This window comes from Apteryx rowi, unplaced genomic scaffold (assembly GCF_003343035.1).
Source record: "Apteryx rowi isolate R43461 unplaced genomic scaffold, aptRow1 scaffold_72, whole genome shotgun sequence".
NCBI classification, from domain to species: Eukaryota; Metazoa; Chordata; class Aves; order Apterygiformes; family Apterygidae; genus Apteryx; species Apteryx rowi.
Genome location: NW_020451005.1, coordinates 1,721,748 through 1,749,730, shown reverse-complemented (window position 1 = coordinate 1,749,730; position 27,983 = coordinate 1,721,748). Strand labels below are relative to the sequence as shown.

Sequence of the window (27,983 nt, the reverse complement as noted above, 5' to 3'; positions counted from 1 at the left end):
AAAAAAAAAAAAAAAAAAAAAAAAAAAAGCTGTTAACGGGCCTAAGGTAAAAGGTTTGGGCTACCTCAAAACCTTCCAGAAAACAATGAAGCCTGTGTACCCAGAGATGTATTGATGCATGCACGCAGAATACAACATGCACATCATTTGTAGGTACAACTGAGGATCAGAGTTGAAAAGGCCCCATAAAAGTCTGAGCACTTGTGTACAAAAAGCCCAGATCTTTTACTTTCTTAGATCTTAAGTGGGATAAAATAATCTGAAAATAACACTTATTCTCTCCAATCAAAGGTTAAAATGCATTCGTTGTTCACTTCTTCCATTTGCCAATTGTTGACAGCTGTCAATATAGGGATTTGATTTCTTTATCCAAGCGTCAGAAACACTACATTAGTATCATCAGAGGAAGATCTTGACTGTGAGAGCTGCAGTTTCACTGCCCCAACTCAATTACTGCATTCTTGAACTGCAACGTATTCATTTGTGGGCACCGGGGCAGCCAGTGAGAGGGTATTGATTGGAGTATAATGTCATGTGTAGCAGCGAGCATGAGATGAAAAGTGTTTTCTGCTTAATGGGTTGGTATTAAGTAGGTGGGAATGGCTTCTAATTAGCCAACAATTGCTGTGTTTCTCAGTTTCCCTCCTTTCCCTCCTCCTGTCGGTCACCAGCTGCCAATCTCTCTCTCTTTTCCCTTTTTGTGTGGAGTTCATTGCTCACTGCAGTGAAAGCCTTTGTTTAAAAAAGAGGGCTCCCAGGGTCTCATCTGCCAGGGTACAGCTTGCTGCCTGCAATGAGTAGCAACTGTCAGTTTATTTTATCTCAACCTTTTCATCATTCTGCTGAAACTGGTCGAGTGAAACCACCTGAGAGACCTGAGGATTCAGTACCTACAAGTCATTAGCCAGGACTGCTCATTCTCTCCCCACACAGCAAGTCAACTGAACACTGCTTAAAATACAGTCCACTTTAACCCCGTATTTTCCCATGGGTGTATTAGAACTTTATGTGCATCTTCCTGATTTTAGAGTTTCTTGATCATTCCTTAAACATACTAGTACTATGATCAGCAAGTAATATATTTTCCAGTGCTTCTCAACACAAATGCTCAAGGAAAACTCTTTATAAATGCAAGATATAATATAATAAAATCTATTTGTTATAATGCCTTTAATCTGAACCTCCTTCTTATGTGAATCTAGGTTATGTCCTCCAGCATGAAACTGATACCTAGTAACTTCCCCAATTATTCAAAATCTGCTTACCTAAAAGTTTTTGATGATGCACCTCAGATAAAAAGGACAAATTCTGCTCTTAGTTACACCTGTGCAACTCCCCTCCAAATCAACGTGATTCTAAAGGCATAACAAAAAGCAGTATTTGGCCCACAGTTTTAAAGTATTTGCAACATTTCCTTCTCTTCACCATGCAGTCTCTCTCTAGGTACATATATAAATGTACACATATACACACATGTATACATACACACATACAGATATGTATACATATACATGTGTATATATATATATACATATATACACACACGCCTTCCAAACAGCAAACATAATTGCAGTACAATCATTATAAACATATCAAAATATGCAAGAGAAAGGAATATTTTTAGTTTTGAACCAAAACCAATTAAATTTATAGAAATCAAATTTCAAAGCTAATAGCTGGAACAATCTTTTTCTGGTGATAACTATGACTGCAACAGATTAGCTGTAAACAGTTTTAATATAGGGCAATAGGAGTATTGCTTTCTCCCACGTAAAAAGTGAACCATTTCAAGTTATATAAAAGACGACAAGAACACAAAAAGTTATCCTCTACTATTTCAGCTGATTTCCTAATGCTCAAATTAATCAGTTTCACCTCAATTTTCTTATGAGTGCAGCATATAACTGTACATATATGAATTTATCAATCAAATAAAATATAATTTTCTTCAGTTTCAGTCTCAACATTGAGCCACGAAGGGATTGCTAAGGGCACCAGTGAGGCCAGGCTCACTCTTGGAGAATGACACACTCAAGATGCTGTTCAACAGACTGAAATGCTCTGGAGTCAAAAGACAGGGCTACACAGCACCCTGAAGTGGCATTTTCCACTGAGATAACAAAGGTGGAAGAAAAACAGAGGGCTGCAAGTGTGCACCCAGGATAAGAAGTTGATGGACAGCCCAGAACTACCAATGCTGTGCAGCAAGCATCCCCCTCCCTTATGGGTTCATACCGAATATAATGTGTTGATTTCCCTTGCAACTAAAGGGGCAAGATCTGGAGTTCCTGTTCCTCAAACTCCTTGGGTGCACAGCATGAGCTGAGTAACACTGCTATATGGCATACCAGTCCTCCATTTTTCAGGTTCAATTTTATATCTGCAATGAGTTGAGTGCACAGTGCTATCACTCAGATGCCTAGACTTGACTTATAGATGCCATCAGGCAGCTTGATGTCCAAGCAGAACCCACCGTGTTCACACAATTTGTAAATATCAGGCAATATGAAATACACTTTCATAAAGAAAGACCCAGTTTGAATATCATCTTTCATAGTTACTATGTTTAGCACAAGAAAAAGCACAAGGTTTAGCTGCAAGAGGTGCTGGTAACTTGTATTCTTGCTTCAAAAAGAGCTGCAGGAGGTTAGTTCCTCACGGGTGTTGACACTGACTACACTGTGTTTGACTAACATACATAGCAACTATATTTCAAATTTTCAAAAATATGCTAGAATTTTTATGAAAGTGAATTTCAAAGTGCTGTAGCTAACACAGAAAAAACTTTCCTTCAGAACCATTTTGAATCAGGCTCCCCTGACCATTTACTCTACCTGATACTTAATAATGTCAGTATTACAAGAGAATAGCTCCATGTTCAAAATTATGTACTTATATGGCATACTACAGAAAACATTGTATAATTACTTGACTCTGTGGCAAGACTCATATATATAAGCCCTTAAATGGGAATATTCTGTATTACAGATAATATTGAATGCTTAACTAAGTAAGTAGAAACAAGTGGATGAGCCTGGGGGCATGGTCATCTATTTAAGCATGCATTTGGATCTTCAAGCTAATTTATCACCTAGCTGTATACTTAAACTTATCCATTGCACAGGTGATTAAGATCTCTTTAAAGGCTATTTTGATACTTAGCAATTTTATATTAATCAACTTACCTGAAGAAGGAGGGAGAAAAATTTACTTTTCTCTTGTTCTCTCTCTCTCCCCCATTCTTCACTTCTATATTGCAGGGTACAGAACAGACAGGGAAAGAGGAGAGACAAAAAGAAAAGAACTGTTTCGGGAAACAAGAAAGATGACAAAATATTCTGAATGGTCTCAGAAAAGAAGAGAGGCAGTTTTATGGGCAAGAGACATATGGTTTCATAGATACATTAATTGTGTAAGTATGATATTTCACTTCATTAAATAGATTTGCTCATTCTGAAGATAAATCATTTGAATCTTGACCATCTTCAGGCCACAGAGTCTTAACAGAAACAGCAATTTATTACTTAAATATAAGAGGAACATAAAAGGATATTGATAGGCAGGGAAGTTATCTCAGAAAAAACTCCAAAGATGCAGGAAAAAAAAAAAAAGCTGGCTTGGGAGACTAAGGAGGAGGAAGGTGTTTGATGCCCTGACTGTGACTCCTGAGGTGACCTAGCTCTGTTACAGAAAACATGCGCTGAATACAGTTTCTTTGTCTTGGCTTTGATTTTCTGTGTCCAAAGTTTGTCAAGGACCTTTTGGTAAGGAAGGGTTTGCAGCAGAGAACTGTATTCTTGCTGGCCTGAGGTCAGTCTCTCTCAGGTAGCATGTTTGCCGACAGCACCAATAAAAGGTTGTTCTATGAAGTCTAAATGACAACAACCTTCTCAATATTAAACAAAACCAAGAGCTCTTTGGTGCTTTCTGAGGATCAATTTTCTCTTTTGAGAACAAGAGCATAAAAYCACCAGAGACATCTCTGCTCGTGTGTGCGGCAAAGGAAAGGGGCCTACGATGGGCACACGTGGAGAAGCCCTAGGGCCACTTCAAAGTATGCCGACTGGTTATGCTTCCTTTGGACCTACGACTAGCAGGGAACTGCCAGAGCACAGCAGCCACCAGCTGTTCTGCTTTATGACTCCTCTCTTCTTCATTGCATTTCTTATGCTACAGACTGCAGGCACATGAAACATAACCTTTGATTTGAAGGCACCTTGAAGTTTTGGGTTTCTCCAGAAGTGATCTAATGAGGTTGGGAGAGAACTTCCATTTCTTTTGCACCATTTAAATGGCCAACAGGATCAGAGCTGGACTGAGATTCTGCCCTGAGAATTTTCACTTCTTTTAGTTTGGTAAGGAACTCTTTTTTTTTCCATAGAAATGCTGACAATGCAGCGCATGAAGCTACGCTATTTCAGTGCATAAAGCTGTCCTAAAGGCTCTGACAGTATATTGTAGTTTGAACACTTTTAACATTTTTTTCACCCACAAGAAAGAACAATTTGACTTATTTAGGCAACATTTTTTGCTGATCTAGAAAGCTTGTCTGAGAAAACACAGCTGGATGCCATTGATATTTAGCACAGGACATCACTAAAGCAAATGCATGGTAAGATTTAGAAGTCTCTACAGAAAAGTATCAGATGCCAGAAAAATTCAGATGAGAGATCTAAATCCTTCTCTGGTAAGATATTTTCCTATAGGTGTAGATGACAAGAACACTGACAATCACATTAGGATGGCAGTGTACTTTTGGAAGAATTATAATACTACTTAGACATAAATGACTGTCAACTGTTAGCAAAGAGTAAGAAAAAACTTCTAACACATTATTCCATAAAAAAATTCTATGAACCCTCTTCTGAAATCTGGTACTGCCATGCTAGAACCACAGACCTGACCTAGATCTGATCCTGTGTGGCAATTCCTGATTATTTAATGCAGTACTCATAAAGACATCACGGGAAAAAAAACAAAAAAACCCAACAACTGTACAACACATATGTATAAAGTACCAAACTACTGAATATCAGTATTCTCCTACTATGTTTTCCTCAGACAAACTTCAGCCATAGCCAGAACAAGCTACTGTGCCCATGGCAAAACTGGTGTGAACAATGTTTAAACTATGTCTCAGAGGCTTCCCTGAGAACCTGGTACTTCTAATCCTTGACCACAATACGCCAAATAACTTTCTCATCATTCTCAATTTTTTTCCCACACTTAATCCTTTCTGTAGTCCCACCAACAGTCACCTCCACTTTCTAAAAATATCCAAGTATAGCATTTAAATATATTTTCCCATCCAGAGTTATCCTTCTATATTTCACAGCAGTGAATTGAAGAAGCAACCATTTAACATATGTTTTCTTCCTACTGGAATTTGCCAAAGTAGTTCTTTCTGCCATATCAGCCAGTCATATTTCTTTAACATTTACTTAAGGTAGTTTGCATTAATATCAAAGGTACAGCAGTATAGAAAAACTATGATTAATTGAGATTTTTGAAAAATCAAAAAGTGATATCAGATAAAATTCAGCAACTGATGATTGTTAAGTGATGTGAATGAGAAGAAGCAATACAAGCCTAGATAACTTTAAGGAAAATATTAATGACAGAACCACCTCTAAACCTTTGGTTTTGCTAGTTATTTTCCAAATGTATATATTTTGGCATTTCTAACCACACTGTTCTTCCAGAAGAAAGTAGACTATTGGATTTTTCTATTTAATAAACCCCACACAGAAGTGTGGGGAAACCATCCTCTGAATTCCAACAAGAGATACTGAAGCACTTGAGCCACTTTTGGAAATTCATATTATGAAACAAGCCTTTGCGACTTCGGCACGGGGGCAGCCTTGGATTTTGTATTTAGTCATACACTTCGTTTCCATAGTTTAAGTCATCATTCTTATTTAACAGAGTGAACAAATATGTAATTCCCTTCTTTCATGTTCAGTGGTACCTTCTGGGGGCAGGGAGGATCTCTCTAAAGTCCCTTCTATTTCTCATTATTTTCGGCCATACTTACTATTTTGAAAACTTAAATAATCTCTCCCTTTCTGTAATTCTCTATTGACATGAAGTCATAAGCATATAGGCCTTGAAGCATTAGAGGTCCATTAGAGGCCTTCGTTCCATTGAACATAATAGGCATTAACTGAGGCTCTTGCACAGAAACAGGCCAGAGAGGGCAGAGAGGGCCCAGAAGGTCGCTGCCAGGCACAGGAACTGCGGGCGTTCACAACTGTTCACAGCACTCCCAAACAATGGCCTGAACCACTCTGATCTTCTTTACAACAGTGAATGGGAAGGATTTCATGGTTTGGTCTGTTCAAAGTCAGTCCAACTACTTTGTCACTGACAGCGTAAACATTTTATTATCTTTAATAATACTCAACAGCAAGGTAGTTGAAGCCCACTAATATACTATGAAGCAGAAACATATTAAAAGAATATATTAAGATTACATACTAATTTCAGTCACCATACAAGCTTATGTATTTGGCTTCTATACATGCTAACAACAGAATAGAGCTTATTAATAAGCTAGCCAAACAATAGGGGACGGACACACACACACAYGGGGACACACACACGCGCGCGCGCACGCACACACATACACACACAGTGGCTTTGAGGGAAAGCATGCATGTGCACAGTTCTTACAGTCCCACCTCGGTATCATGATACACCAAAGTCTATGACAGTGGCTTAAATATGAAACAAGCAGTGAAAGGAACCCACTAACACAAGCCTCTACTCTCCACTGATATCATATAAGAAATGTATTTTAAGAATGCACACCTGCATAAGGTACAAAGACTAGAATGTTGTTTTTGATGAGTGCATCTTTCTCTTGCATGTTCTCAGATCAAAAAAACCATGCTACCCTGATGAACATCTACTGGGCAGAGGCAAAGTACAATTGATAATGTACTTAAAAAAACAACCCCCCCCCCAAATAAAAAATCAAAAAATCAAAACCAATTTTCATCAGGACAGTCAGGCATTTTGGGTACAGTGCCATGGCATAACAGTTTTATTAGGATGCATAACTAATGACTTATTAATGGAGGAAAAGCCAAGATCTGTAATGTTAAAAGTATTCCAGGAATTAGTGTACTATAGAGAAAATGAGATGGTTTTAAAAAAAAAAAAAAAATCATATTATGAAGCACACTAGTCACATTATTACCACAAGGGTACATAAATTACATGGTTGTGGAAACTTACAGTACAGAAGTGTTTTCAGAATTTGTCTGGTGTAATCTTTATCTTACATCTCACTTCTAACTTTCTTTAGGGATAATCCTTTTACTTACGAATGACAAAGTCACATATGAGTTCGATCTCAAATGCATCTGGCRAGATCTCTGTTCTATGCCACACTAACAATTTTGCTTTGGATGCATCTTTTACAGAAAAATGACTATAAAATATCTTAAAGATCTTTTAGAAGTGTGAATTGGTAATACGACAATTGGACTTTTTGCATAACAAAAAAGGACACATTCACATTATGGAACGCACCATTCCATACATCTATAAAAGGGAGCCAAAGAAAGAATGTTGAGGGAATACCTATTTGGGAGTAAGAACAAAAGCTCATTGGATTGTATTTTCCAAGCTACAGTTTTAGCTTGTTTATGTGTTTTAAATCACACTGAAGCCTGCTCAGGTGTGGAATGCTAGAAATAGCCCTGATCATTCTGAAAAATGAAAGAGGTGATGATACAAGATAATTTGTAAGACTTTGAAATTGATGCTATAGATGAGACAAGCATTTATGCTGCATTTGTAGCTATTATTTAAAACTACACAGAACCACCCTCCCCACAGTAAAATGTGTTAATTTTGCAAAATTCAATACTCCAAAAAAAAAAAAAAAAATCAAGAAATGTACATACAAATTCTAGTTTCTGGTCAAAAGCATATAGTATTTCTCAAGAAAACAGTTGAATAATTTTTAGTACGAGGAAAACAATACATTTTAACTTTAACTCTAGTCTTAAAATTGTTTAGATAATTCCAGGCTTCCAAGGTCTCCTGCTGAGGCATAGCCTTGCCAGATGCAATGACCTAGACCAAAATTTGCCAGACTTGCAGAGAAACCAGCTCCTAGGCAGCATTTCATTTAATCAATAGGGCTTGATCTAAAATTTTCTTTATTTCAGCACTTTTAATTATTATTCTGCTTTCAAGAAGGAGACTATTATTTTAAAAAAAACTGTGATATATTTTTATCATCAGGCAATGTTAGTCATGCTGTGGGTTCCTTTTTAGGCTTTAACATGGAGTTACAAGCTTTTTGGTGTGTTGTCTCCCCCCCCATTTTTTTTTAATATAGTTTTGTCAAACTATATAAAAACAAACAATAAAAACATATAAGTACTTGCACTGACATCTCACAATGGCATAAATAACTCTTGGAAGGGAAGGCAGGTGACTGAGTCAAATACAGTGGAGAGAAACACATTCTCCTTTGCATTTACAAATAGTGTTTTCTGACAATCCTGTCCCTTTTGTCTATGACACCTTTGGTCAATACATCTATTTTATTAATAAATGTTGAGGTAAATTGAGTAATTAATGGTTCTTCCTGCCTGGTTATTGAAATGATTGATTTAGAAAATAAGCCTTGGTTGAAAGACAGAAGGTACCTAGTGGTGCTTGAATTTAAATGTCATGGTTCCTCAACTGGCCAAGTATTTCTTTTACCTAAGAATGCAGAAACTACTTTTTTTTTTTTTTTTAAGTTGCAGAAAAATTACCCAGTTAGAAAAGTTAGAAATAAAAACTTAGTATCTTCCCTCTTCCTTTCATTAGATTTCCCTGAAGATTAAGAACTATCTTTRAATCTTGTCTTTAGCTGTTTCACCCTCAAAAAGACTGAGAAAAATTGAGCAGATTATCAATGTTGAGCTGTTTGAAAGTGCTAGAAATACTGTTTTATTATCGCAGCAGGAATTTCCAAAGTGATGAGTTCATCATAGGACGCACAGACATTCTGCTAGACGATAGGATAAAGGCTACACCTGAGAATGAAAGCCAGGGAATCCTAATATTGAACTGGTGCCACGCCATGTTTTGCCAGACAAAGATATTAAAAATGTAATGCCAATACTAGCTACAGATTTGGCACACAAAACACAAAGAATGTTACAGATTGTGCTGACAGTGTGACACTATGTTTTCCTGGATGTAATCTGGGTATCATGAGAATAAGCTGGGAGCACTAATGAGAAAAATGATACTGACCTGGAAGAGCTGATAAATATGCAGTAGCCACAGGGTTCCTGGAGTTAACTGGAGCTAAAGTGAAAACTAATACGGAAAGTAACAGACGGTAAACGAGGCAGAAATGTTCAAGGAAGAGAATCCTAGCAGGCAAAACTTATTTTTGGTACCATGCTTGCCAGGGAATAACAGGCTTTTCTAATCATACTCTTTTTATCCCTGAAGCCCTGCTAAAGGGGAGCATGAAACTTAAGCTTAAAGCAACACGTATCATTTCAGAATATCTGAGTATTACAACTGTCTGGAGAGGAAAATGCATGAAAGTTGAATGGAAAAACTCTTTAGGTGCAAGAAGTAAAATACTCTCCTGCATGTTGAAGATACAAAGGTCATCCTAACTGTCTTTTTGGGGGTACCATTTTTTGGTGTTGCCATTGTTGATTTTGGTTGACCTCCTGTTTACTGCAGCTACAGTTAAGGACCCTCATATGAACTGTATATAGAATTGCTTGAAATTGGATTCTTCTTTGACCATCTCTCTTGCAATCGTTGGCATCTCAGACATCCTGCAATACAAGTCTAGCAACTTACTATCAGCTACCTAGGACTGAGGTGGAAGAGTGATCCTACAGTTTTGTCACAGAATAATAAAGAGATGAAAATAGCAATGGAACCATCCGCTTAACACTGCCCCTCAGAATCACGATTGCTTTGTTCATCTGTGGTGAAGAAGACCGGCTAACTTTTGAAAGTGATTCATCCAGAAAAAAATCAAATCAGAATATGATCTTCAAGCATGGAATCATTTTCTAGAAAGCTCAGTTAAGCTAAGTGGGCAGATACACTCAAAGGATGGGAAGTAAAGGAGAGACTATCATAGTGTTTGTGAGCTTCTCTTAATAAGGTAACAAACTCCACATTTAACTCTAGAAACTCATTGTAACAGAAATGTATTAGCATTGAGAAAGAACTGCTCTGTTACCACCACTGACACTCTAAACACAGCACTACCTCATTTGTCATCCCTTCAGATTGCCAGCTCTTTGAGTCAAAAAACCAATGAATGTACTTGCAACACAATTCTCAGTTGCTTCCAGTGTTGCCTCTGGTGTCCAGCTGGTTCCTATTAAACTGCTAAAGTCTTCAATTACCAAAATATTAACTGTTTAATATAAAAGTAACAACTGAATCTATATTTAACTGTGCAAATACTATGAAAAGAAGAGATATGCAACAAAATAGCAGACAAACAGTTCTTTGTATTTGGGAGCAAGAAACCTGAGGGAATTTGGACACAGCACTTAAAAACAATAACTTTGCAGCTCCCAATTTTTACTGCAGATGAGTATCATAATTTTGCCGTAGTTGTAATTTCTTCCCATTCTACTCCAGATTCACACTCTCCCAACCATGGAACGCAGAAAGAAAATTTTTTAAGAGGAGTAGACTTATGCCTCTTCCTTCCCCAGTACAATACAGCTTAATACTATCATTACTTGGAGAAAATGTATTGTTCTGATTATCTTATTTTAACATATATCACAGTGGGAACCCTCCCCCCCATAAAACAACCAGTGAAAGATCCACTCCATAAAAAGTTCTCCTCCCCCCTGCAATTAAGGCAGGAAACCACAGTGAGGAAGTTACAGAGGTTTTTTTTATAAAATTCCTTTGATCATACTATGTCTATGTCAGGTATAAGGATGCCAAAAAACAAAACAGAATGTTCTTCTGAATTCAGAACTGTGTCCACTGTTTTAAACAGAATTGAAAGATATTTGTTACAGGGAACTTATTTTGGGTACACTTGAAGAACCAACTGCAAATGACTTTTTTTTTTTTTTTTTTTGGAAGTTTAAACTCCTATTTGACTAAACCAATACATCACTTTTTGCCTGTAACTCTGATGTTTTGAAAAATAGCACTGAAAAAGTCACCAGCCACAGAAGACTACTACAATCTTTTTCTCCTTGCTATATTGCAGTTAAACCTATTTAATTCAGTCTTTAAAATAAGCATACAAAGAAGTAAATCTAACCTCCATTCACTACAAGGCTAATCCAATGTGATTAAACCCAGCAAATAATTTAAAAAAACCTTACAAGAAAAATGACTTAACCATTAAGGACAACACAGCACTAATGTGTTTCATAACCAATGCCTTACCGACTGTAAGAAGGTCAGTGCACATGTCACTTCTGTTCTCCTTCCATGCCAGCAGGTACTTCATGCTGACGAGATCAGCTGCTTCTGTATGGTTGTTAACCGCCACCATCATTTTATGAGCCCTTGCAATGCCATAGTAAGTCTTTGTTTCATCCACTAAGGGCAAACTACTTAAAGTGTTTGCTGCCTCAAAAGCTCGACTGAAATATTCAAAAGCTTCATTATAGTACCCCTAATAAAGAAGAGAAAAAAAAAGAAGAGAATTGTAAAAATTACTTGTACTCACCTGTATTTTACCTTGATGTTAGAGCCTGCTCCTCTCACAACTCACAGAAGCTGCAGCTGTGAGGCCAGCCCACAGAATCACTCATGGCATGGTATCAAGCAAATCACTCTCCCTCTCTGACTCAGTTTCCTAATCTCTAAATTGCAGATAACAGTGCTCATATCTTTCTCAGGAACAGAACTGTATTTTAGTTGTCTGTGTAGTACTTTGAATATGCAAATCACTATATCAATACTAGATACTAATACTGATTTCAGCCAGGTCGTTCAGCAATTGTCACTATTGTTTCATTAAGTTTTACATCCCTATGAGGAGAAAGGTCCCAAATTACTACGGTCATACCAAATTTTAGAAAGGAAAGCTTAAAAAAGGAACAAAAGATTAAGCCCTAACAGTGAAATAATGAACATAATGCATTGAAAAGGACACAAATAAAAATCTACAGATTGATGGAGAAAAAATGAATATCAACAGGCAGGCAGATTCCTAACTGAGAAAAGAGAAACAGTAACAGAAATATAAACCAGTGCTAGTAAATAGAAAAAACAAAGATTTTATCTCTTTATCCTTCCGAATACAGAAATCCAACATTCATGAATCCCATACAAAGGAATATAAACTACAGCAGGTGACACTGAAAGGAATTTAAAAAGTATAACAAGAACTATTTTTTATGTAAGATGCAAGAAAAAAACTCTTGACCAAAAGGAGTGAAGACAAAACTAAAGAAAAAGATGATAGTTTGAAGGATATTGCTGAAAAGCTAAAATATTTTTTGGTATTGTTTGTCATCTTTTGCATCTTTCTTCTTTGCCACGTACAATACTGTGAAGTACTATCAGAGATGGAAAGTCAAAGAAGAGATGCAGAAGCAAGTTTCTAATTTAAGAAGTAGCATACCACCAGACCTAAACAGCACATATGCAAGAGACTTGGAGAAACCTAAAGGCAAAGTGATTGAGTTGCTAGGAAATAAATTACATCTCTCATTAAAATCAGGTAGTATAATCCAGGCTTGAAAGGTAGTGCATTTTGTACTGGTATTATAAATGGCAGTGTGCGACAGAGAGAAAAATATAGAGAAATAGAAAATAAGAGAGAAAATCATGTAATATTTATTATAGCAGGACAGCAAAATTATGCATATGAGGACACAGCAATGAATAAAAGAACAATAAACAGTAGGATGATAGACAGAAAGGGGAAATTTCTACCTACCATATTCGCAAGAACTATAATAGGCTAAGCGATGCAATTAGTGAGAGGACCTTAGCAAATCAGGCTAAGAAACTCAAGAAAAGTGAAATGAGAAATAACAGTTTGTCATAGTAACTCCATCAGAGTTTGCATATTAAATTAAGGAACCTGGTTAACCAACTGGGAGAAATTAGAACTACCTGTGCATAACATGAAAACAGGCATTTTAGGAACCAAGAAACCTATGGGTAAACAGTCATGACTAGAAAGCAGGAACTTAGCGTATACTATCAAAGAAAGACAGCGAAGGTGATGGAACAGCGTGATGACAGAACGGAAAAGGAATAGCAATGACATGGACAGAGCAGAATGAAATTGGTCAGTCACTTTGGAAAGGACATTAGAAGTTATGTCCCTGGTTTACTAAAGGTCCCTAAGGATAGATTAGGATATAAATAGAGATATTCATAATTTGACAAGAGGGACAGAACTACTGTAAATTGTATCACCTTAGGAAGTATAGAGTGGAATAAAAACACCCTAATAATGGCTTAACTTAGATAATGCTGGGTATGAACGCCGACACCAAGCAGGCAGTGATCCACAAGAGGAAATGTTAATGTAGACTCAGTTTTGGTAAATACGGCTGACCTTGCAGAAGAAATGGTATAGAAAATAGAAAAGTGCAAAACTTTAAAAGAAGTCATTTCATATATTTAAATTAGCTATTTTACACAAGTTTCTAAGATTAAGTCACTACATTTCTTCCCTTCTACACCATCGCCCCAGTTCAAGACAGCAAATTCTGAACGAAGAAACAGAATTCAGAGAACAACCAAAAAGAGGCTAATTCTTAAAATATCACTTCTGATGTAACTGATTACTAACATCAGCAGCAAGAAGCAGCGAAATATAAAAATAGTCAAAAAGAATTTAGTTAAGTATTTTCAAATTTGGAGTAGAATATTTAAGCACTGTGTCACACCATCCAATCTATTCTAAGTTCCAGATCCATTTTAAGTTTACCTCAGCAAACTCTTGGACTTTCAAACTTAAGTTTTCAGTGGAAAATCCTGTGTTTATGCTAAGGAACACACATAAACACAAAGATCCCAGGCTAATTTGGAGATCACAGCATAAGAGATTTTTCTACTGCTTATGCAACAAAAACAGGCCAGTAACTTTGGCACTGGGAGTTTCATGTAAAATGAATTCTGAGGATGAAGAGGCATTTGGACATTGCATAAGCAAAAGAGGATGAGTTGCCTGTTTAATATAGTACACATAGAAAAGAAATTCTGCTAAAAAACATGATTTAGGCAACAAAGTCTAGCACTTAGACGTTAGAAATTTTCTGTTGCTGCCTGTGTGCATACACACACACTGATAACTCGGGCATTTTTCCAGTAGCATGACAGATCCAATTTGGAAATACCCATCAAGTGTATTTCTAATTTTTTATTTTTTACTTTTTCTTCACAATTAAAGTACTTCCTAGTTCCCACATTTTCCAGGCTGCAGATCAACTTCTTTTTATTGCTTATTATTTCTAAATAATTTCATGCAGCATTTTAACTCTAAAACATCTGTTGAAGATAAAGGGCTCAATATAAATCTTTTGCTTTTGCAGTAATGTTTTTAACCCTCCTGATTTGATTCAAACGTCAACTGCAAATACACTGCAACTGCTGTGTCCCTGGACATTGAGCTGCACGGAGTATGAGACCCGTTACCCAGAAACAGAACTGTTCCTTTGCAGGTTCTTCCCCAGAAGGACAATTCAGAGACTGGTGCATGGGTCAGAAAGAAGTACCTCAAAAGATCTTAGGGACTATGAAAAGGGGATTTTCTTGGGTACCCCTAGCTTAACACTGTCTATTACTGTCTATCTTCTGATTTAACAGGCCAAATCAAAGCCAACAAGTTGGATGGAGGAGTGAAGAATGGAAAGCCCTTGCGCTACCGATAGACCTTTGCTAAACTATTTGCTACTAGAATCCACTTATAAATCTGGCTGAGAGAATGCTGAGAGGAAATCAAGCTAAAATTAGAAACTTTAATTTAGTATGCAGTATAGTACGCATCCATTTTTAAAAAGCATTAATTTCAACATATGCTATAACAAAATTTCATTTGTGTTAAACTCTTTATGTGCACAGATGACCCAAATTGCGATTTGGACCCACATTTTTCACAACACTGAAAGCTTTTCATGATCTGGATTTGGAGTTTTCATTTGACCCATTCTGGAACAATACCCTAAGCGTGAAATATGGTGTGATATTTTCACCTTACCCAAAAACTTAAGGCATATTTCACCTATTTCATTTAGAAATGTCAGTCACACAGTGTTTTCTCCTTTGCTAACTCTTGTAAGATCCAATACCTAGATCAAATTCTGCTGGGTCACCTCATATACAAACACAGATTTTTACCATGAATTAAACCCGATTGCTTGGCATCATTATTATAACTAGTACTCACTCTTTCATTGCAAAGATTCCCAAGTAATACGCATGCATCCACCAGACTTCCGCTTAGATGAGCATTCTCAGCAGCCTTCACAAAGTCTTCCAAGTACGTAACAGTTTCAGCCACTTTTCCCTGACTGAAGCAAATGACAAAGGATAAAATTAAATATTCACTCAGATGGTTTCTCCAAATGCTGAAGATCTATCATCCTATTCCATATAGCTTTACTTTGTGATGACTAATCTGTTTTGTGGTGAAATTTGGACTAATTCTAATACAGTTGTCTAGGCAGTCCCTAAACAGTTCAATGCCTGAAGCCATTGTACAGTTCAATGCCTGAGCCATAATCCCCGAGGGCAGAATTGGATCCTTTGAGTGAAATAAAACAAAACTTTTCTTCAAAATATTGTGCTATATTTTAGGACCAAGAATGAAAATGCAGATGATGAATTTACAGGGTTTTTTTGAGTTTCTATTATTTTAGTATTTTTCCTAATGAGCAGCCGATAACTTTTTCAATACAACTAGACCTCACTTCCTGAGAAAATCAAGGGAAAGAAGTAAGAATGCTAGTTTGTCAGTAAGACTGTCTCTGCTCCTATCATTTAGAGCTGCCATTTTTTGCTACAGGATCCTGGTGGTACAGCAGCAGCTATATAATGGCACTGTCTCTGAAGCCTAAGGATTACAGTCTGCTCCTGAATGTAATGCTGCACTTTGGCTGGACAGACCAAAGGTTGCTGGAGTCACACTGTCAAACCTATAAACTCTGGATTGCAGGTGTCACCTCCAAATCCCACTGAGATTGGGAGCAACCTCAGGTCACATCTGAATCCAAGTTGAAAATTGGCTAATGTATTTTGACAATAACATTTGCACATACCCTTTTTTTAATAAAGCCAGTCATATTAACAATATAAGATCTCTGCAGCATGGTTACAAGATATAAGATAGACATTTGGATTTGCTTGTGAGTGAGGCACTACACTCTTTTTTTCCTTTTAGGCTGAAGTGTAACTGCAGCTGACCTCAATATTAGCCATGAACTTGAGTCTCTAAGGTAGGAGAGCAGAATGCTAAATGTCAAACCACCAAGCAAGACAGAAAATCCAGGCTTAATTAAGAAAATCACAGAAATAGAAGTTCATAAGTGATGAAGAATTGTGATTTATTTTCTTGCTATTTTAAAATACCTTCAAGTTATATTCCTGCAGCAAATGATTGATGTGTTTATTTAAATTATAGCTCTTACTGTAAACTATACTAGAGGTACATGTTTTAAAAATTTGTCAGGATTAAGTCTGCTGCGATTCCTTAACTGTCTTATGAAATCAGAGTAATCATAACAGGGAAGAGCCTGCCACTGAACAGCAAACACAGTAAAGCATCCCTGCAAATTTACAATATTGCAGTGATTATCTCTATGCGACTGAAGTGAGCTAGATTACTACAAAAGGATGCCAAAATACTGGAAAATTAACATGCCTGAATTGTTCAAGTACATGTTTCTTTAAGACTTAGTTGTTAATGAGCAGAGCTGGAGTTAGTAACATTTTCTAATTTAAGTATTTTAATATCATGAGACTGTGTATTGTACTGTATTGTAAACATTGGCCAACTGTCAAAAGACTTCTAAATTTCAAAATTAGAAACATAGTTTTTTAAACCTATTTTTCTTCCTAAGGAGAGAAAATCAAATCTTTTCCCACAGAAATACAGCATATGATTTATATAAGTTAAAGGACAAGGTTAAAGTGTTAGACAAATATTAATTCCAGTTTTTCTAGTTTTCTATATGCAGTGCACAGGTGCAACTTGAAGAGCATATTATATCGTATAATCATTAAATCCATTCAACCAGACCTTAGAGAGTTAAAAACATATATTCTGAGGAAAAGGACTCCTCGGTCCAAGGAATGAGAATGAAACAGTGCAGAATATTTGTGTATCAAGGTGATTCCAGTTTCCAATTGGGAAAACAGGACTGTTAACACCCACATCCCCTGACAACTGTCCAATTATGTATATCACACTTGGCCTACTGTTTGCAGTAGAAGTAATCAATAAAGGATGTGGTTGAGTGAACATAGATTTTGGTTGAACCAATGCATGAAAACTTAATCATTTACTCAGAGTGGAGAAATCAAAYAGAGGAGAGATGAAACAGCCACTAAGGGGTTTGTTGATTGTGCCACCAAGTTTGTGGGCTAGGGGCTGAAAGTAATAAAGCAAATGGAATCAGCAATAGAATAAAATGTAAAAAGGTTTTCCTAATTTCATGAATTAATAGAAATGTTTTGATGTATTTTGGCCATTTTTTATATTTTACATAAAAACCTACATTCCATTTACAGAAAATATGAAAATTGCTAGGGCATATAATGTCTTCCAAGCAAAAAGAAATCAATTTGATATGTATCAGAAAGATAATTCTCAGCATTAGAACTTCACTTATGCCAACTAGCAATCAGCTGCTGAAGTACAATTTTTCAAAGGAAGTACTAGAAAGCACTACAGCTTGAGATATTTAAAGTATACAAGAAAGATTACTGACATACTTTATCCTGCACAAGTCCTGATACATGAAAAACAGGTCTTTCCTACTCAAAGAGCTAATATTTTATAATTCCTTCAAAAATCCACATGTTATTTTATACAGCCATACACTTTCTGTCTCCTTAGATATCACCTTCCTAGATGCGTAAAATGCAATTTCCTGAAGATATAGTCACTCATGATCCCACAGAACAGTTACGATGGCTTCAGCAGAAGAGATTACCTATCTAAGGCAGCTCATTTTCCACATTCATGCTAAAATGAGATTTTTACCCTTATTAGACTTTTATGAAAATATGCACCTTTTATAGGATTGCTCATATGATTGAACTGGATGTATAAATCATGTGTCCACAAGAAGTCATTACCATGGTGGACACTGGCAGAATATGTCAAGAACATGATGCTATTATGTCAGATTTTTCCTTGGAAAATGACAGGCCTAAATGCATATGATAAGGATTTTCAGGACCATTTCCCATGGTCTGTGGAAGCAAAGACTTCACAAAAAATTGCAAATCTATAGACAAGTTCTGAACCATCATGTGAGGGTTCAATCACTTCTTCCAACGGGTTACAAGGCAATCAGTGCAGATTCTCAAGAYGTTAAGGTTATAATGTGTTATTTTAGCAGCCAGGGGAGCAAAGTAACCTCTTTTTTGTAAAGGCACCATCCATCAAATTTAAAATGATTTGCACTAGCTTAGTCTGTATCAGGTTAAAAGACAAATGAACAAAAAGTGATCAAACTGAGTCTGGAGACTGTGTCACAAATGGTAATTATTCATGCATTCATCCAGTATTTTCTAAATGGGCTTGTCAGAAATTGACTTGTTTGCTATACATCAGCAAAGTAAACACCCCAAAGTTTGGCGTGAGAGTAAACAGAAACTTGCAATTTTTTTTTTTAATGACTCTCTTTTACATAGACATCTCACACCTTTTTTCTATGCCCTTTCCTCCATCAAGTATTGAGGAAGAACCAAAGAAACTGGACCAGCACAATCTTATTTAAGAAAAATATTGCTACTGAATTTTGAAAAGTAAGTTTGTCTGAAATATCTGCCCCAGTGGGTTACAGAAAGCTTTCTGTTAGGGAGCATTACATGGCAGAAAGGAATTTATCTGCTTAAGACAAAGATCACAGAATCACAGAATAGTTAAGGTTGAAAGGGACCTCTGGAGACCATCTGGCACCCCCTGCTCAAAGCAGGGCCAACTAGAGTAGGACTATGTCCACTGGGGTTTTGAATGGCTTTTGAAAGATGAGATTCCACAACCTCTCTAGACAACCTGTTCCAGTGTTCAGTTGTCTTCACAGTGAAAAAATGTTTTCTTATGTTTAAATGGAATCTCCTGTGTTTCAGTTTGTGCCCATTGCTGCTTGTCCTCTCACTGGGCACCACTGGGAAGAGTCTGGCTCCTTCTTTACTCTCTCCAAATGTCTATTTATGCATGTTGACAGATGTCCCCTGAGCCTTCTCTTCTCCAGGCTGAACAGTCCCAGCTCTCTCGCCTCTCCTCATAAGGCAGATGCTCCAGTCCCTTCATCATCTTCATGGCTCTTTGCTGGACTCGCTCTAGTATGTCCATGTCTGTCTTGTGCTGGAGAGCCCAGACCTGGACCCAGCACTCCAGATGTGTCTCACCAGGGCTGCATCAAGGGGAAGGATCACCTCCCTCAACCTACTGGCAACACTCTGCCTAATGCAGCCCAGGAGGCTGTTGGCCTTCTTTGCCACAAGGGCACGTTTCTGGGTCATGGTCAACTTGTTGTCCACCAGGACCCCCTGGTCCTTCTCTGCAAAACTGCTTTTCAGCTGGTCATCCTCCAGCCTGTTCTGGTGCAAGCAGTTAATCCTCCCCAGGTGCAGGACTTTGCACTTCCCTTTCTTCAACTTCAGGAGATTCCTGTTGGCCCATTTCTCCAGCCTGTCAAGGTCCCTCTGAATGGTAGCACAACCATGTGGTGTATCAACCACTCCCCCCAATTTTGTATTGTCTGCAGACTTGCTGAGGGTGCACTCTGTCCCATCACCCAGGTAATGAATGAAGATTAAACAGTACCGACCCCCATATCAATCCCTGGGGTACACCACTAGTGACTGGCATCCAGCTAGACTTCGTGCCACTGATCATAAACCTTTGAGCCTGGCAGCTCAGCCAGTTTTCAGTCCACTTCACTGTCTACTTATCTAGCCTGTACTTCATCAGTTTATCTATGAGGATGTTATGGGAGACAGTGTCAGAAGCCTTGCTAAAGTCAACATAAACAACATCCACTGTTCTACCCTCATCCACCAAGCTAATCTTTGCATTGTAGAAGGTTATCAGGTTGGTGAAGCAGGATTTCCCCTTTACAAATCCATTCTGACCAATCCCAATCACCTTCTTGTTCTTAATGTTTGGAAATTGCTTCCAGGATTATTTGTTCTACCACCTTCCCAGGGACTGAGGTGAGGCTGACTGCCCTGTAGTTCCCTGGATTCTCCTTGTCGAAGACAGAAATGACATTTGCTTCTTTTCAGTCCTCAGGAACCTCCATTGCCATGACTTCTCAAAGGTAACTGAGAGTGGCCTCGCTACGACATCAGCCAGCTCGATCAGGACCCATGAATGTACCCCATCAAGTCCCGCGGATGTGTGTATGTTGAGATGTTAACCATATTCATGAGCACTTTAAATGATGCTCATGAATCATGAGCTATTTTCTGATGGCAAAGATACTTTAAGGTCTACTTAGCTGCTTTTGGTGCTTGTGATATAGTGAAAGTAATTGTGGAATTTACCTTAAAACAACTAATAGATGAGTTTTACAGACTAGCATCTCCCCATTCGTGAGACCGTCTTACAGAAGAGTTCCGTGAAGACAATGGATGAAAGTTTCACAAGTGTCTACGATCCTCAGTCATACTAAATTTCAAGAAGACATAAGACTCGCATACACAAATAGATTTATATATCTTACATGAGACAGTCATTAAGGTTTTGGAACATAAATTCAGAATTATGAATCTTGGTCCTTTTGCTTAAGTAAATGTAAGAATAAAGGCACCCTAAGTTCACAGGTGCATAGGCTTTTCTACATAAAAGTTTCTCAAATGGTTGAAACATGCCCAAAATCATCTTGATGTTTTACAGGGGTGAGCAGTTTATGCCTATCTCAAAGTCTTTCAAAGAAGACACCTGTAAGGTGTTTAATTTGGTTAATGTTCTCAGGGCATAACTACCAGACTGGTTTCACCAAAAATGCCACAGCATGCATTTTCCAGAAGAAAGGTTTACGGTTGTCTCTTTGTCTGTGCAATAGATCAGCAGGTAAAACCCTCATTCAGGATGTGAGAGAGAGACTCTCCTTCACTTGAGTCAATTAGAACGTCCCTCTCCTAGGAGAATGCCTTATACACTAAACTGGAGAGTCCTATCTCTCTTACTTTTCCTCTTTTTCAAACTGCAGCAACCTGAAAGCAGTGAGTGAGACTGCCCTATCTCAAGTAGCTAGAGAATGCTCCTAGATGGTGTGGAATACAGATTTGATGCAGAAAAAAAATCACCAGCCATTCCTTCTTCAGCTGTGCTTTTAAGAAAAGAATTTGCACTTGCATGATCTTTCAGATAAAGGGATTGGAAACCTGAGTTCAGAAGGTTCTGAGTAGAGAAAAGTATATTCTCTCATTCTAGAATGCCTAAATCCCATTGGGAGGCAATTAAGATACACTGTTTTCTAGGTGTTTCCTTCTGGTTATCTTGTCACCCTCTACCCAGAGTGCTGTTTTTTGTTAACTACAAGGAATCTATGAATGCTACTGAGAGCTCAGACACCTTAGTGCTAGGGTTTGACTGTACCATGGGAGCCAATATGAAATAGTCACTCATTTCAAAAGCTGGTGTCCCAGCAACTGAATCTTTCTCAGGGCCTTAGACCTAAGCCACTTTTGAAAATGGGACCTGGTCTTCTAAGTCTGTTTTGTGGCTTTGGCACATTTTACGCTGTGTGCTTGTTTAGGAAGGACGGAATATGAATAGCCATGAATTATACATCAGAGAGCTAAAGAGAACTGTGATTGTGACTGGTGCCTATATGATCTGAAAGGCCACGTGACAAGGCACCTAACTCAGATCTGAGAATTTGCTTCCCGCACAGAAATAGATCTGGTAGCAAGTCTTCCTCCATAAACAGTTTGCCACTCTGCAACATACAGCATATGCACTGAAGTCCCCAAGCAGAGGATGACTCAAGAAGCTACAGCCCTCAGTTTGAGTATCTTTCTTTTACCTAGTTCATATGGTAATTGTACTATATTATTTGTGTCAAAATTATTTGTGTAAGAAATTGAAGTAATTTCCAAGTAATTCACCTGGAATATGATTTTAATGCCAATTGCTGAAATGAAAATGAAGACAAACATGTTATTTGAGCAAACTATTTACCTGTACAGGCACAAAACAAAAATGCCTCCCTAGAAGAAGTGAGGTAGAACAATAAATGGAAACTTCTCTTACAGAGGAGTTCTACAAAGGTTACACTAAGGCACCTACTGAAGCATGGTATATTCTTCAAGGTTCTCTGTTTTTTTAACCTGGAAAATATGACTGGATTTCTATTTTTTAGGAAGGTCCCTTCCATACTTTTGAAAAAAGCCCCAAAATATCAACAAAAGGAACATATTATAGTTTACAGGTAAAGAAAAGATTGGATTATACAGTTTTAAAAAATGGTACCTGTTTAAAATAACTTTCGATGAAAGGGTCACTTACTGCAAGAAGGGCACTGCTTAAAATTTAAGCAGTAAGTAATGGGAAGCGACAGACCTCTAACAATTTAAGTCTTTCACAGTTGATTGAATGTGCACTGACAGCAAGACAAGGATGTGCTAACCTACCTTACCAGAATCTTGGCTATAGCTTCATATGCTCTGCCTAGGCCAGCTGAATCACACAGTGCTGTGAAGATTTTTACAGAGGTATTCAAAATCTGTGAAACAGGAAAAAAACAATAAACATACTAAGCATTTCCATTTTTGATTTGCAATCACTGTGTACATATGAAATACAAAAATAAAGTTTTCCCACCTGTATATTTCTTTTTTAATTAGCTGCAATAGGACTAGGTTTTTGATCATTACTTATAGCGGTTTGAAACTATTCAATAATTACAAATTAAAAAGAAAGATATAACATGCATTTAAACCCCTATATTTTGGCAGTTCACAAAAACCAAAGAGATACTACCTGATTCAAAATATAAATTTCCTTAGCGATTATTTAAAAGATGGATGTGTTTTTATGAAAATCTATTCATATCTTAAGATTGTATCCCTTGCATTCATAGCATTTTAACATGATACACTGAAATACACTGTAAAGTTGTTTTTCTTTCTTTAAGCTGTCACTATGAAGACTCTTCTTTTAGTACAATTTGGATGCGTAAATAAGTGAATAAATTATAGGTTATATATTTAAACTAGAGTTGGCTTAAAAATATTGTAAATAATTTTGCTATATGCAGTAGTAATTATTCATGCACACAAGCAATTGTTAATACTTGTTTGGAATGTACTGTACTGTCATGACCTCTTCCATAACTGAAGGATTACAGCTGCTCCATAAAAACATATGATCTTAATTTAACTTAACACTGACATCACCTGTATTGCATAATTTCTCTATTCATCCATCTTTTTCCAATGGTGATGAAGGGAGAATGCATAAAAAATTAAATCTTATTCTTTCCTCCCTCCCTCTTTGTTGCTTGACCCAACCTATTACACACATGAGAACACAGGAAATCTCCAAAGACTCTCTATGGAAATCCTTTTTGCACATTTCCAAGAAAAGAGCAGTGAATGTCATTTACCAGCTTTGAAGGGGGATGGGGAAATGCGTAGGGACACATGACAGTACCCTGCAGGCCCCAAGATGCCTATTTATCCTGAGGTAAAGGATAGAGCATTTTCAATTAAGACTGCATCCCCCGTCATTGGCAAGGTGCATGGTTCAAAAGGAGACAACTTATGTGCGCTAATGCTCCTGATATCACCATTTCTGCTACTGTTCCCATGACTCAGATTTCTTAGTTTCTGAAAGAGTCTTACTATACACATGAGTATCTCTGGCCAATGCTCTTATTTTTGAGTTATTTAAACTCTGTGTGTGCAAAAAGCAAGTGATTATTGTACACACTGTACTGTTTATCTTCTCTCAAGTATTTCCTTGACAGAATTTTGTTTTCATGTACATCAGTACTGAATCTTATACTTGAAGGTCATTGGCAATTGAGTTATCGATGCATGTGATACGACAAAAAGAGAATGCAGACACTACTGTTAAGAACTTGTCACATCAGTTCAGAACTCTCCCTAAACTGAATGCCTATGCAAAGTCGTCAAGGCCTGCAGCATGTCCTTCTAATAATCCAGGTTGGTAACAGTCATACACAGGAGACACTTCTCGGTTTTCCATTCAGTTCTTGCTTCTCCATTTAACTCAGAAGACCTACAGTACTTTTTGTAGTATTTGTGCCCTTATTAGAAAGCCTGCCATGACAGCATCAAAAGGTTCTGAAAATTGTATGCACTGCATTGAAAATCATTCCTACTTTAAATCGGCCTCTGCAATATTAAATTAGGAAACAAGGCCTCTAGTGGCTACCATCTAGCACAGAAAGGTTACTTAGATGCCTAAGGCTTAGGCTGCTGTATTTCTCTTCACAAAGCCTAAAAAGTACAGATGAAAACCAGAGAAAAGCCACAGCCAGAGAAACTGAAGTAAAAGGTTGGTCCCTACATCTCTGCTACAGCCACTCATCCATTTTGGTCAATGGCACTCATTTTGGTTCCAAGTTACTACTGCTCTACACAAACTGGATGCTCCGTTCTAAGCAATAGTGAAACAAAAAAATAATTAAATCACATATATGAAAAGGTGAAAATCTTGATCAATTAAAATATAAAATACACTCTTCATGTCTGCATCTCAGGTTTCGGGTACCATGTTCAGGGCACTGAAAGGGGCACATTCTTGATGGAAAGGAGCTGTGTACTGCCCCTGTATGCTACAATTGCCCAGTATCCCTTTATGTGGGAGATGTGGAAAGGGGTCTCCTTACCTACTCCTCACCTTCAACATTCAGCATGGAAAAACAGGCAGAGGTAGCGAAGGGCAAAAAGCTGGATTAACATGTCAGCATTACAGGATTCTACCCATCTCTTGCAACTACAGCACAACTGTATTTTTCACTTAAAATGAAAAATTATATAGCTTTCATGTCTGCAAATCAAGTGGAACTGATGCAGTGATCTCTGCCAGAATTTGTAAGCAGCCTGAAAACAACAAATAGAGATGAAAACAATCCAATTTATTTTCATGAGATATTAGCAACCAACCTATCTGTCTGGGTACTTCTGAATACCGTATAAGAAAAGACATACATATGTCAAGAGAGTACTATCTGAGTGGGCATGGCTGGGCCAGTGATCTATATGCTCTCTGACAAGTGCATAAGTATTGAGAGCACCTATTCCGGTCAGATCAAATGAATTTACATGCTCTCATGAAAGTTGCTCTACCTTTAGATAGAAGTACAGCTCAGAAACAGGTCTTTTATATATTTTTTGGGCAATATATGCAGAGTACAGGGATACCCAGACAAGAGGTGGAACACATCAATAATTAATGGTGAAGACCCCTACACAAACATGCACAGTGAATGTGCAGTTTTTGCTGCATTTGTGGTCTTAGAGAATACAACTATCATAACATAAACAAAAGAGTGGAAGAAATGATTTAGAATACAGAACAAAAATCTATTTATTAAGGGAATGTGTTTCTGTTCCAGTATTCCAAGTAAATACTATGCATTAAAATGTGATCTTGGTAATTTTCTTCATGTGAAAGAAATGTAAATAACACTATATAACATTGTGTAAGGAGATATCGAATGGTAATACATAAGATAATCTACACTGGTAATGTACATTAAAGAGTAGATTTCATATTTTTATGAATCTGATTGAATTTCCTTTTCAAAAAAACAGAGAGAGTTTTAAGAGCTTTAGAGTTGCTGAAAGTGCAAAATGTTTTGTTTTTTTAATTTATGTCCCAAAAGTTTTGAGGAGCAAGCTGATAAAATAGTTTTATCCTGTTCATGCTTGACTCCACTATAAAACTTCCATACTGTCTCAAATAGAGTTTGATACTCCTAGAAACTAGTGGAAAAAGATCATAGTACATGCAATTGAACTGATTAAAATCATGTACGGTTCTTTCTACCTCTAAAAATAAAATATGCGGTAAGATTAAAATAAATTATAAAAGCTGCACTGATTTTGGTCACAAATTACTTTTTGGCTCTGCATGTACATACACTGACTGTCTGAAATTTCCTATTTTTGCAGGTCCACAGTAGAAATACTGGCTAAAAAACAAATAAAGTGAAAATAAGTCAAGTACAAAAATGAACAGTGGGTTTTGATCACTTGTTCTCATTCATGTAGGATATGGGAGGATGGCAGGGTGAAGACTTCTACTCTGACTTCCACATCACAGATAATTGTCCTAAACATCATCCGATTTTCTCTTGGTGCATGGGGAAAGAAGTGGAAGCTTTTTATTCATCTGGAATGGAAATATAAAATTTTAAAGAAGCATTGTACACGCTCCCTTGTTTTTTTAGCATTAAAAGCTGGATGTGGGTGCATCTGGAAGGAGGATAGCTATTGTGGGAACACCATAGCTGTTTACAAAAACCATCTCTCTTTGTCTTTGCAAGTCTGCTGTGGCTACAATTTGTTAAAGTTTAAAAAATAAAGCAAAGTAACTAGCACTGCTTAAATCCTCAAACTAGAGCATATTTGGTGCATAGCTCTTGGAATAATTCTCTAGGTAGTGGTGAATGTCATGTTTACCTTGTTTGCCAAGAAAAATATTAGTCAGATCTCAGTCCTAGATTTGCTTCTCAGTTATCTCAGTATTATGCCACCGCAACCCTCCAGGGGTTATCTCATTTATATAAAACACATACACTGACCCCCTCCACCACCCCAGATCTCACCCTTTATTTCTTATTGTTATCACACCTGTATTCTTTTTATACATAAATACACACACACACACCTCCTTGGCATATATTGAGCACACACACAAAAGGAAGTAGGCTATGCTAAACCTTGATGTGAGCATATGGGGATAATGGACAAAAGAGTAAAAATCGATGGTATGAATTTATGTTGAATAAAGAATGTCTATCCAAGTCAGCAGAAGATTTATGCTACTACCAGTATTTTATCATTTTGGTAAAATATATTACTCTGCCAAAAATGTGATAGGGTGATGCTGATTTATAGAACTGAAACTTTAAAAAACACAAAAACATAGTTTTGCTTTCAGCTTTGCACTTGATACTGTCATCAAACTTTATTAGAAATATATTTATTTTGATTTCTGAAAATCTAACTGTGCTTACTCATTTCACAGGTGGTGAGCAATAAAGATGCTTCTGTCTCATTTACAGAGCTTGAACATAAACCAGACAATCAACTGCAACATCAGTCAAAGAGATCACTAGCTAATGATTTCTGACAGGCACTGCAGTAACAGGCTAAGGCCTAGGCTGGGTAGCAGCATTTGAGAATATTTTTCTGGAGCCAACAATAGGTGCTGGTAGACAGAATATGTAATCAAGTGAGATTGTCGGTCTCATACCACTTAGTACCTCTTATGTACTTTCAGAGAAACCTCATAGCTCTGACAATCACTGAATAATCTTTTATATGCAGTCCAGTGGAATAGAAAAAGACATTAGAGCTGTTATGCATAGGCATTTTAGTTTGCAGTTTAGTGAACTCTCTTCAGTATCTCACCAAGAAATGTATATTTAAATATACAATGAAAACTTTTAAACCACTCAGGCTGTACCTGTCTCTCTACATTAGCTTAGATCATTGTAAAGAAAAATTAATCACAGATTCTGTCACAGAGCTGCCTTTCATATCGTCCATTTGGTTGAGTCTGAATTCACCACAGAAGGAGGGGCCAATCTGCAAAGCTTTTGGAGCCTGAAGTA

At 37.2% G+C, this 27,983-nt stretch overlaps 1 protein-coding gene across 1 annotated transcript in view; it reads right to left on the bottom strand.

Annotated features, from left to right (window-relative positions):
- The window catches only part of TTC29 (tetratricopeptide repeat domain 29), a 152,259-nt gene that overhangs the window by 41,199 nt on the left and 83,077 nt on the right, over positions 1 to 27,983 (bottom strand). Inside the window, exons 11-13 of the mRNA XM_026087532.1 lie at positions 22,804 to 22,895; positions 15,377 to 15,500; positions 11,410 to 11,641 (exon numbers count right to left, since the gene is read on the bottom strand). Of these exons, the coding sequence (XP_025943317.1) occupies positions 11,410 to 11,641; positions 15,377 to 15,500; positions 22,804 to 22,895 (448 nt within the window). The remainder of the gene's footprint in view (positions 1 to 11,409; positions 11,642 to 15,376; positions 15,501 to 22,803; positions 22,896 to 27,983) is intronic.